This window comes from Balaenoptera musculus, chromosome 11 (assembly GCF_009873245.2).
Source record: "Balaenoptera musculus isolate JJ_BM4_2016_0621 chromosome 11, mBalMus1.pri.v3, whole genome shotgun sequence".
Lineage (NCBI taxonomy): Eukaryota > Metazoa > Chordata > Mammalia > Artiodactyla > Balaenopteridae > Balaenoptera > Balaenoptera musculus.
The window spans coordinates 29,322,273-29,335,083 of NC_045795.1; the positions used below are offsets into that span (position 1 = coordinate 29,322,273).

A 12,811-nucleotide genomic window follows, 5' to 3' on the forward strand; every position below is an offset into this window, starting at 1 on the left:
TGGTGTACAAATATCTGTTCAAGTCCCTGCTATCAATTTTTTGGGTTATATCTAGACATGGAACTGTTGGATCATATGATCATTCTATGTTTAATTTTTTGAGGAAACCACATACCGTCTTGTATAGCAGTTGTGTCATTTTATATTTTCACCAGCAATGCACAAGGGTTCCAATTTCCCCACATCTTCACCAACACTTGGTGTTTTTTGTTTTTAATAATAGCCATCCTAATGGGTGTAAAGTGGTGCTCATTGATTTTTTTTGCATCTATATTCCTAAGAGATATTAGTCTGTAGTTTTCTTTTTTATAAATGGGTTTAAGTATTCTGGACTGTAAGTAAACAAATGAGAAGTCAAGGATGTCCTGAGGTTTCCTGGCTGCAGTACAAGGTGTGTAGCACAACAGAGACTCCTGGAAGAAGAGTACATTGTAAAGGGTGGTGAGAAAGGATTGGAACAAAAACTACTGATTTAATATTGTGAATTTTGAGCTCACAAGGACTGTGGGCCATCCTGGTGGAGAGATAAAGTTGGCACTTGAGAAAACATGAGTAAAGCTGGATAAGTGAGTAAGGACCAGAAACACAGATAATGGTAACATCTACCATCTACTGACTGCCTATTATGTGTTTGGGAATTACCAGCCCAAGCGTAGTAGCTAAAGTCACAGAAATGTGTGGCCCCTCCCAGAGAAAGAGTGAACTTTGAGAAGAGGGCCAAGAACAGAACCTTGAAGAACCAAAATTTAAGGACTTGGCAGCAAAGAAACAGCCAATAGAGACTGATAAGGAGAAACAAAAATATAAGTGACAGGAGGGAGTGGTATCACGGTAATCAAAGTAGAATATGATGTCAGAAAAGAAGGGACTAATTTTCCAACGTTTAACTAATTTCAATTTTATTTTCGTCTTTTACGTGTAGCCAGTGAGCATGTCCATCACTGTAACTATTAGTTACCCATCCCTTTTAGTCAGAGCAGAACTGGATTAATAAGGAGAACTGGATTAATAGGGAGTACCCATAAAATAAAATTTATAGTGACAAGGTATAGGTGTTCTTTTTGCTAATGTAAGTATTTCAAGTCTGACATTCTAAATTAAGGTACTTTCTATTTCAATTCTGAAAAGTAAAGATTAAGATTTAAAAATCATCTCTAAATCTGTTATTATCATTTTAACTCAAAAACACACCAGGACAAAACCACACTAGGACAAAACAAAACCCTTGACAACTCATTAGGCATTTTAAACCATTTACTTTAAAAATCAGAATGATGCACTATATTTACTCACATATATTCCTGTTTGTTACCAGTTATTTTCAGCAAACAGACATCTTTAAGCATCTTCATCTGCTTTTATCAAACCTTCAAAGTGGATCCTGCTGCTGTTGACAATCACAGCAGCCTGTTGGGGGTAAAGTATGGGGAGAGAAAAATAATCACGTATTCCTCAGGATTCATAAATAATAAAACACTCGAGTGGGTAAAATGTACATACAAATAGTGATATAATTTTCATACACACTCTAAAATGAATAATATAAACTCATCACATATTTATTAACTGTTAATTGACTAACCAAATATTTTGTATTATTTAAAACTATCAAATTCTAGATTTTTGTACAATAGCGATTAAACTGATGAATACTTCTTTAAAATTATAATAATTACATATGTTTAAAGACACAGGTCTTTTGAAAATGCAGTTAAGCACTGCACATGGTAAAGAATCTCTTGAAATTGAGTGTTACTAACCCGACATAATTATTCTGAAGGTAAGAGGGAAACAACATATGGCTTAATCACAGGTACATAAATGTTTCTTTTTCTTTCCACCCCTAAAAATCTCTGAATTCAACAAATACCTTCTAATTGACTTCTGTGTGAAGTTTCAAAGAGAAAGAGAGATGTATTGCATGACCCTTGCTTGCAAGAGTTTATTTGTATAGGGAGGCAGACACACGTCCATGCAGACAGACAGACATCCACAGGAGAAGAAGCAATGGGAGCATGGAGGTGTTGGAGATGTTCAAGTCTTCAGAGATCATTCTAGATGTTAAAGTAGGACCTCCCCAGTGAAGGTGAAGATGAATGGGTGGTAGTGACGGGAGGAAAGTTCGGCGGAGAGCACAGAATGAACACTGCCTGGGAAGCATCCACGTAAAGAGCATCTCCAGAGAAATAAGTAGGGCGATGAATTTGCAAGGTGGTAGGGTGCGGGTACCCAGTAATATGCAAAGCTTAGAAAAATGGGTTGAAGCCAGGTTGAGAGGGTCTTGTATATAGTGTCAAAGATTTTAATTTTTCTTGTGTGTGTGAAGAAGTAATTGAAGGTGAAAGGCAGGGTGACATGTCCAGGGTTGCCTGAAGGAAGAGAACTCTGCTACTACGTGAAGGAAGGATTTCCAGCCACATAAAAAGTTTATATTCTACTGTAAGGCCTGAATAAAACTTTCCTCACCCTAAAACACGAGAAATTCATTAAATCCAGGAAAAAACAAATCCCAATAATTTTTTTCAATCCTATATATTTTTCACATGACATTCATATAATGGCTCTCTTCAAGTACATGCAAGTTACGATTCTAGAGTTCAGTCACTTCATCTTATAAAGAAATGGACATCAAGAGAAGAAAAGTGAAAGGACTTGATCATAGTTATACTACTTTGTCAGGAGGAGAACCCAAAATAGGATAAAGGTCTTGAGAATCCATGTTCAGCCTTTCCTCCACATTACCTGGCATTCAATAATAATATATATTTGTTTGGTAATCATTTTTAAAGAGTTCTGATTTAACTGGGGAGAAGAGAATCAAATATTTTCACCTTCAATGTTTTTAACCACCAAGTATTAAAATTAAACATTTTTCCAATGGAGGTCCTGAGGGAATCTGTTTTCATTAACAGAAAAGGACATGTATAACTATTTCAATTGTACATAAATGGTTATACTTAAAAATTTGAAGATGACAGAAAAGTAATTTTTTTTTACACTTAAAACCTCCCTGAATTTGTTTCCTTCCTTTTTTTCTTGGCAAAGTGAAAGAAATTTCAGACTAGTCTTATGATAGGTACAGATCTTAAAATAATGAAGCCAAAATTAATTGATTCACATCATATGTAACTTTTGTTAAGTACCGAATAGCAAAGAAATGCTACTAATGAGAGTAGAGATTTATATAAAAACAAGACATAGTCCTACCACTAGTGGCTTATAATCAAATAGGATTTGGAGCACTTGATAGACACATTATTCCTCACTAAAAGTGAACTTAAGAAATGTTATCTCTTTATTTAGATCGATATGCTAATTCACTTATACATATAAAAAACAAAGGACTGTATATAATTAAAAATAAGAACATGTGTATTTTTCAGTGAGAAAAAAAAATCATTTGCGAAGAGAAAAAATGGGGAAGCTAAGCAAAGGAAGCTCAGAGGTTAAGTATTATCAATACTGAGCTGAAGATAAATACCACCAACAGTTGTATTATAAGAAAGTGAGTCTGAAATGGCTGTCTTTCAGTATGGACACAAAATTACTGAAATTTTATTTCTTTTTATTTACTGTGGGTTATTTTGGAGAGGAACAAGATGATTTCAAGTTGGTAAAATAAAGCAAAGTTCCAAGATACATTAATGAAAATGATTTCACTGGAAAAGTACAACTGTGATAGGACATATATGTTGGATCTACAGGATTTGGTCAGATTCTGGAGGGTCTTTATGTTTTAGCTAAAGTATGGTGACTCCATTCTAAAATGTATGCTAAAGGCAATTCAAATTCATTTAAAATGTCTAAGACAAGAAATGCCATAAAGAAAAAATCTGTTTTTGGAAGATTCAATAGCACTGGACTGGGGTGTTGTGAAGATAACATAAGGCATTTACTTGGTACCTAATCAGTGTACAATAACTGTCAGTTGTAATAATAATTAAGAGATCTGTATTTTTATCCTGGCTCTGCTACTAAGTAAGTTATAAGCATGAACAACTCTACTTCTCTAGGCCTCAGTTTCCTAACTTAGACAATGAAAGAATTAAACCAGACCATCCTAAGGAGTCATTTCCGGTTAAAAAAAAATCCAATTATTCGTGTTGAATCCAGACACCAAGGAATAGTCTCACTATGTAAGCAATGTTTTTACCTCAAGCCCCTCAAAGAATAAAGCTAAATAAATTTTTTCATGGTCCAGTTTGCATATAATTATTTTGATCCAATATTTACTTGATTTAAAAATGTATAAAATACACACAAAAAACAAAGTTTCCTAAAGTGGTTCTAATACAGAACACTTGAGAACCTAAGTACATAATATTATTTTAAATAAATTTAACAACTCAATTCATACAGATTGACAAATGCAATGGAAAAGTAGACCACTGAAAGATTTTAAGAGATTAAACTTCACATTCTGTAAATTCTACAAAAACAATAAACCACTGCATATTAGTACATCACATTAAAATATATTTTAAAGCATACTCCCCCTCTTAAATGGCAGTGATTATACATCAGTGCAACCGCAGGGTACTTGTAAACGTTTTTCTGTTCCACATCATTCATGCCCATGATAAATCCTGTTTGGTCAGCTCCACGGTCTTTCTTGGGTCTGAGCTTTTGGGGTTTTCCTATTTTGACAGTTACAGCCTCTACCCATAACTGTAGCCATCCATCCAGAAATGCCCACTGTCTGAGGTTGGGGGGAACAGGTGGTATAGAGATGAATCTTAAGAAATCTCTCCCCTTTCTAAGAAAAGGGATGTGATTTAGTGATTGGAGACATAACTGTATACCATAGGCAGTTTATACTTATCACTTTTTAGGCAGGAGGCTTTGTCAAATTGAATAAGATTCAGGCTAGAGACAGCTTTAGTGTGATTTCTGAGTTCTCTCTCTCTAGGACCCTAAGCGTTAGGGAAGGGGAGATTAAGAAAGGATTTATGTCAGCTGACTTCATCTTAGCACACTTCATCTTAGCTTTGCTTTTAACGTGCCACTGAGAGGCTGACGATAACAGATGTTTCTTTATTAAAAGGACCTATCCACCCGAGCTTTAATCAAATAAACTGCGTTTTTCATATATTGAGATTCTTGAGAGCTAGTGACAAATTCAAGCTGGAATGGGATATGTCACAAAGCAAACACTCTTTTCTGTTTTCATCAAGGTGCAGTCGGTGGCTGTCAGGTTAGCCTGTGTGCTGGAGAGCTAACCAGTGAACACAGATCAACTAACGACAGGGCACTGACGGAAAACGGCTTCTTCCCTTGAGATCCAAACATCATCTCAACTTGATTTTTTTTTCATCCTCCTGGCAAGAAAAGGTACATCAACTTCCTTCAACACTAGGGAAATCTCAAAATGTTTATTCTTTCACCTCCCTTTAATTTAAAGTATGCACACTTTAACGGCAACAGAAAAGTGAATTATCAAATTTCAGTCGTAAGTACTGACACAACAGGTTAAATATGTTCCGTGGTCACTATGTACGTATGTATTTTTCCACATTCCTATTGTCTGCTTCAGGTCTAAGATGCTGTCTCCCTTCTGGCATTTCCTCCTCTAAGCAAGCTCTTCAGCATAGAATAGCATCTCGAAGGTCGAATCTTCTTGCTCAAGGTAAGTGGTCAGGATTTGACTCTTCCTTAGAAAACGCTGTGCTGGGTCTCATTGGGTGGCCTTGTGTGATCCAATCAGATTGCTTTTGAACAAAAAGAGGAGTCAAAGAGAACTTGGGTTTCCAGATAAAAATAAAGTGCTGCCCCCTATAAATCACAGTCTCTGTGGAGTAAGGTGTCTTCCTAAAGAGGTAGAAATAATAGGGGGTGTATGTTGCAGATGCCCGCATTTCAATGATAATGAACACTGTATCTTTAAGGGCTGCATCTTTAAGGGCTTAAAATGGACTGACTCCACTCATCTCTCTGATTTTTTCATAAGTAAGCCAGAACACCAGTGACCAAGGGGTCTGAAAGATTAACCAAAGAAGTTAGTGCATATTTCAAAGCAATTATAAATCTTCTACACATATGCATACACATCTTTGAATGATGAACTCTCATTTTCAATCCACTTAGGCTGAAAAAAAGTATTTTTATTTACTGTGGGTTATTTTGGAGAGGAACAAGATGATTTCAAGTTGGTAAAACAAAGCAAAGTTCCAAGATACATTAATGAAAATGATTTCACTGGAAAAGTACAACTGTGATAGGATATATGTGTTGGATCTACAGGATTTGGTCAGATTCTGGAGGGTCTTTTATGTTTCAGCTAAAGTATGGTGACTCCATTCTAAAATGTATGCTAAAGGCAATTCAAAGGTATTTCACCTTTGTAGAGCACCTTATAATTTACAAAGCATTTTCATGTCTTATTTCTCACAGATTTCTCTGAACAAGTTACAATGGAAAGGAAAGGTACTGATGTCCCTGTTTTACGGATGAGGACACTAAGACTTAGCAATCAGATGCCTGTCAGCATGTTGTGGAGCTAGACCATGGGCTTCTGCCTTCCATTCCAGGGTTCCTCTTACTGACTGTTACTGGATAAAAGGCTCGGGCTCGGCATGCCTGAATTCTAGGCTGGGCTCCTTGCCTCTACATGTAGTTTACATATGGAGCATGAGAAGGAGGCACTTAAGAACATGAAAGTGAAGATGAAAGATTATCCTTTGAGAGTTGGGTCATAAAACCAACACCTGGTGTATCACTAAATGAATATAAAAATTCACATTAAATGGAGAAAAGGGCTTTTAACTCAGAAAGAACTGACTATGAAGGTGTAACTGTGCCAAAAGGAATTATAAGGGAATGAGGATTATTCAATAACAGAAGATAAAAACGCTAAAGACACAGAGGGAAATTACAGAGGAAACACTGGAAATAGCCATCAGAGAAAGGGTGTCTCGGATCCAGTTCTTATCTGGTTTGGTTGATAGGTCATGGGTAATATCGATCAGAGAGGAACTCTGATCACATTAGACTGGAGAAATAAGCTTAAGCAATTAGAATGTAAAATGTATTTGGTTAGAAAGTTTGTAAAGCAATATTTATGTCATTCGTGTTTGGAAATATTGCGCAAGTTATACTGGTAGACTGAGGATATAATAGTGGAGTTAGGAGAAGACATCTTAGTCCGTGAAATGTACGAAGACATAGACAAAATAAAGAAGTTGTGACGAAACCACACTCTTGTGACAATAAAAATGAAGTGAGCCAAGGATATGACTGCAATTGGATCTAGAAGCAGAGGTCTTAGTTAAGAATGGACTACGCAATCATTCCTAATTGCGCTGGTAATCAGACTTCTTCCTCATAGCACCCAAACTATATGCAAATGAAATAAATATTAATCAGGGATTGAGCAAAGTGAGGTCATATTTTCTCTAACTAGTGGAAGGAACTGGGATTGGGTTTAGCTGGGTTTTGAAGAGGAGATAGAGAGGAAGATCATATAGCCAAATAGCATGCATAGTATATAAATGGGATACACTGAGACTCTTCGTAGATGTGCATGTGGCCAGTACATGCTTTTACTTGTTTTTTCCTCACTGGCATAGTTGTACCACTGAAAATAATCCAAGTGTATGTGAACCCGTGTTGTCATAACTGCTGGAAAAAGAAGTTTTTCTCCATTCCTATTACTGTGGGGCTCAACACGTAAGTGCTCTTGGGTGTATCTTTTTCAATATTAAGTTCACAAATAAGCTCTTCCTGTTTTGTTCTGTGTTCAGCAAGCAACCTTCTGATTATAACTTGGCTCCCATATAGCTTGAAGTTAGCTGTCCAGAGGACTTCAGCATCTGGATCACTGGCCAAGTGTATTTCTCAGTGTGGCTGAGCCAATGTTGTGGTCCAGTCATCGGTTTCAATGAGTTTGGCTGCAGGGTATCTGTACGTGCAAGGCCAGTTTACTCGAAAGTGCTCAGGAGTTAGGCTTCTAAGCTCAGGGTTCTGCACTGTGATAGACCAACAAGGCAATGCCACCCTGGTCATCTTTGGTGGTAATCCAGCCTGTCTCTGGTAACATTTCTCCATCACCACGACCTGTCTCTTTTCTTTTAAAACTTCTATAATGAGCTGCAGGATCTTGAGAAATTCAGTATACTGTCTTAGTTAGGAGCATGGGTTTAGTTAGAGTTGAACAAACTTGCAGTTAATTCCCAGCTCGGCCATATACTAGCTATATGAACTTGAGCGAGTTTCTTATATACTCTGAGCCATGTTTTTCTAATCTGAAAAAGGAGGATAACCCCACCTCTTCTACTAGGTTCTTGTAAGACTTAGAAAAATAATTAATGTGTGTAAAGAGCTTAGCAGAGAGCTTGTCATATATTAAGCACTCATTTTTGGGGTCATTTATATATACTTCCTGAGTCTCATGTATAAAGAGAATGGGTCAGATCAAGTGGTCTCAGCGCTCCTTTGTACGTGATGTTCTCCCTGCCCCTCACTTCTCCTGACCGATTTTGTTTTTCATCAGTGGTCTCACCCATCCTCATAGTCTCTCACACTAGAAACATCAAAGTCCCATTTCCTTCTCTCCCTCCCTCCCTTTCTCCATCTGATCGTTTACTAAGTCTTGTGGAGTCAAGCACAAATGTTCCTGCAATCCATCTTCTCTCCCTTTCTACAATCATCTCCTGGCTAGACCACTGCCGAAACGCCCTTTCTTGCTTTCTAGCTTTCAGTGTAGCTTTGACATTGCTGCTACAGGAGTCTTGTCCCCAGGCAAATCTTAGCCCATGGCTTCCATGTTCAAACAGATGCTTGCTACCTGCAGAGTTTCACCTAAACTATTTTACTTGCCCCCCGCCAAGATCTTTCTCAGCCTGGTCCCTAAGTGCTCCTCTAGCGTCCTCTCCCACCACCTGCCCTCTGAGGACCTACTGTCCAGCCACACGGAATTTCCTGCAGTTCACCAGACATATCGGGGCCACACATGACTTGGTGCCCCTGCTCATGTTGCTCCCTCACGCTTTTCTTGACCTACTGATCAAGAAGACACCTCCTGATCCTTCAAAGCTCAGATCAAATATCACCTCCGGGAAGCCTTCTGGGACTCCCCAAAGAGTTCAAGCCATTTGACTCCACTATCTGTGTTCTCCTGTTTTGTTCACAGCACTGGCAGCCTCTTTAGTAAGACTGTGTCCTCTGGAGTCAGACTGCCTGGGTTTGAGTCCCTGGCTCCCACAGTTACGAACCACCCAGGCCGGTCAAGTTATTCAGACACTTTACGCTACTGTTTCCTCCTCTGTAAAAGAGAGAGATGATAGTAACCTACTAAATAGAGAGTTGGGAGAATTCAATGAGTTAAGCTGAGAGCATGATTAGCATAGCATTGGCCATATACCAAGTGATTTAGTAATATTAGCTTCATAATTTCTGTAATTTTAACTACTTACGTGTCTATCTTCTCCCATCACATTGTACGCTCCTCTAGCGCAAAAAAAAAAAAAAAATAAACATCTTATTCCTTGGTGTTACCAGCACTTACTTATGATAGTGCCTGGTTCATGCAGGCCAAGTCAATATCTTCCTTTCCATTAAATATCCACAGATTTTGAGATAACTTCAAAGTACAATCAAAACAATCAAAATTATATTTTACAACTTAGGTATGCTTTTGTATCAGATATTGCCAAGGGCTTTGGCTACTGATTTCATGTTAATAGATAGATACCTACTACCCTTGGTGATGTCATTTATCCCCAAAGCTTCAGTTATTATCTGTGTGTAGACAGTGCTCAAATCTCAATCTCCATCCTCATGATTCTAAGATCCAGGCCAATATATTAAGCTAGTCATCTAGACATCTCTTCTTAGATGACCTACGAGTATCCAAAACTTACCATATCCAAACTAAACTTGTTATTCTACCACAAAATCTTCTTCTCTGCAAATGGTCCCCATTTTAGGAAATTATATCATTGTTTGCTCAGGGCAGGAATCTGGGAATGAATCCCGACTCTTCCTTGCCTTCTCCAACCACTTCCCCATCCAGTCATGTTCTTTTTTATCTCCTTTCTATCTCCTAAATATTTTAAAATTCTATCTTCTTCTGTCCCCACTGCTATATTCCAGTCCAAGTTATCATTATCTGTCATCTATCACTACTCCTGGTCTTTCCTAAACCCCCATGGCAGCCAGAAGGGTCTTTCTAAAAGTGCACATGTCATCAAGCCAATGCCCCTCACTCTCATGGGTCCTGTGGCCCTTCCTGATCCAGTCCCTGCCTCTCTCTGGCCTCACCCTGTGCTGCTCTCCTCCACATCTCCGTGCCTTGGACAGCTGGGTTTTCTTCAGTTCTTTGAATTCGTCATATTCTTTGTCCACTCCATCTAGTTCCTCCACCTAGAATGTTCTTTTCTGCCCTTTTGACCTGGCCAAGTCCTACTCATTCTTCAAATCTCAATTCAGAAGTCCATTCTCAAAAAAAAAAAAAAAAAAAAAAGAAGTCCATTCTCCAAGGAGGTTTTCTTAATCTCCCAGGTTAGGCTGTCCTTACTTGCTATATATATTCTGATAGCACCAGGGATCCCCACCCCATGCCCCTGACTCTTCCACTCATTGCTTCTGGTTTCTTACTCAGTGTTTGTCCTGACTTAGACTGGAAGCTCCTGACCTAGACTGGAAGCTCCAGCACTGGAGCAGGGGCTGAGACTCTTAGGTTCATCCCAAAGCCAGGCATCGAGTACAGGGCTTTGCATGGAGTAGGTGCTCAGTTAATATTATTATATCATATTGTGTAAAGTATTGATTGTTTGAATTTCTAAACCCATAACTCTTCCATTCTTTCAAATATGTTCTAACTTACCAAATACTTGAGTACCTTGTTTTTATTATATTTGTTATGTTACTAACATAAGTCTATCTAATTCTACATCTTAGTTCACTTCAGTAAAAAACAGCATCCAGACTAAATAAAAATTATATAATGTTTTCTTCCTAAGCAGAGCTTTGTGGTGATAAGTATTAATGGGTAATGCAACATTTATCATCAAAGTAACTAATTTTGTTTGAAACAGTAACATTTTGATAGGAATGGTCTCATATGAAATCTGTATACCTATCTCAAAGTATAATATTTTGGCTAAATAGCAAAACGCTTTACATTTCAGAACAATCTATCCACTGGCTTTCTAACAACATAATATCAACCTATTCATTTCTGATGTAACTGAATTATTTTACCTTAATCTACCAAGGGACTTGGAGGTAAAAGAAAATGAAAAGAGATGTAGAAAAGAAAGAAAGAACCATGGTTGGGGGCAGAACCATGCCAAAAGCCAGAAGAGAAAAGGAAACTATTTAGAGAGGAAAAGTGATTTAAGAATTAATATAAAGAAAACAAAAACAAAGGCAGGAAAAACCTAACTTTACCATTCGCAGCCAAGAGGGTAAAAAGCCTTTATAGAGACTCATGAATCCTTCTCCTTGAACAGCCTGAATCAAGCAGTCAGTTGATGATTTATACAGAAGGCCCCTAAAAAGGAAAGAAGACAATTTTGTTAAATTTCTTATGTGTAAATAGATGTATCAATAAAATTTTTAAATGGTCTAAGAAAACTTACTTAACTATTTTCTGCTAGCTTAGAAAAAATAATATTTGTGGTTCTGTATATAGAGAGCACCTCTTTTGAGTTTAAAGATATTTTCAAGGTTGAGTTTTCTGATTCACCCCATCCTTGGTCTGATAACTTAGAATTCACTCCACCTGATCTCTTCCAGAGAGAACATACTGTTTTATATCAGGTCAAATTACCCATGTTACCTCTAAGTCACAAGCTTCTGAAGGAAGTGCTCTGGAAATTCTCAACAGAGTATATTTTCAAAAACTGTTTGAAAACAACAAAGTCATAATAAACACCTTGTGTCTAAATAATACGACGGGTAAATTAGCTTATTTCCCCAAATGCACAGTACTTTTCCATCAGACACAAAGCAGGTAACTGCATAAAAACAATTTCCTGGTTGAACACATGTAAACACAAAAATACATTTCCATCAAGAATAAATACAGGGAAGGGTCTTTAAAGAACAATATTATTACAGACATTCAGATCCATGGATACTGAAGACTTTCTGTCTACCTTCCTTGTTTATCTCGCGGTTGATTCATTATTCGGCTTTTGATGACATCAGCGGGTGTTCCCAGAATAGAAGCTACCAGTCCAGAACAAAAACTATAGATACAAACAAATGAAATAGAAAGATAATATGTAGCAGTTTCTAACTTTTAAGGAAAGGGGATTTGATATTTAGAAATAATGGAATACTAAATCTAGTACTATAATATTCTTCATAATAATGCTGTTTTAGCTTAAAATCAATGATAACTTAATTCATTAAAGAGGTAGAAAAAAAAAAGAATCTCCAGTCAACAAATATACATTGAACATCTGTTGTAGTCAGGCACTCTTGTAGGCAGTAAACAAGACAGATAAGATCCTGTCCTCAAGGCACTTACTTGGGAGAGGCAGAGGAGAAATGAATAATTTCAGATGTGGTTAGTGCTATGAAAAAAATAAAATGAGATCATGTGATAGGGAGTAACTGGGTGACAGGCAGTCATGGAAAGGCTCGTGGGTGGTGGCAGGTCTCGACACAGATGCTTCCTTCTCACCAGCTAGATGAGAGACTAAAGAAGCAGGCAGAGAAGGCTAATTTAAGGAGTTTGATTTATTCTCCATGCGAAGGGAAGTCATTGAAAGGATCGTAAGTGTGGGAATCACATAATTTGGTTCATAATTACCCCCTCTTGAGAAAGGCTTCTGGTCAGTTACTCAAGACAGACAAAATGGAT

At 37.5% G+C, this 12,811-nt stretch overlaps 1 protein-coding gene across 4 annotated transcripts in view; it reads right to left on the reverse strand.

Moving 5' to 3' along the window:
• Positions 1–2,513: 2,513 nt before the first annotated feature.
• The window catches only part of SLC25A27 (solute carrier family 25 member 27), a 28,031-nt gene continuing 17,733 nt past the window's right edge, over positions 2,514–12,811 (reverse strand). The window contains exons 7-10 of one of the 4 annotated variants that reach the window (XM_036868316.1): positions 12,099–12,191; positions 11,389–11,491; positions 9,411–9,444; positions 2,514–5,708 (exon numbers count right to left, since the gene is read on the reverse strand). In XM_036868316.1, coding sequence (XP_036724211.1) covers positions 9,415–9,444; positions 11,389–11,491; positions 12,099–12,191 — 226 coding nt within the window. In that variant the 3' untranslated portion in view covers positions 2,514–5,708; positions 9,411–9,414. Of the gene's footprint in view, positions 5,976–9,410; positions 9,445–11,388; positions 11,492–12,098; positions 12,192–12,811 lie in introns of all 4 variants that reach the window. The other 3 variants (XM_036868315.1, XM_036868314.1, XM_036868313.1) reach the window with 3 other exon arrangements.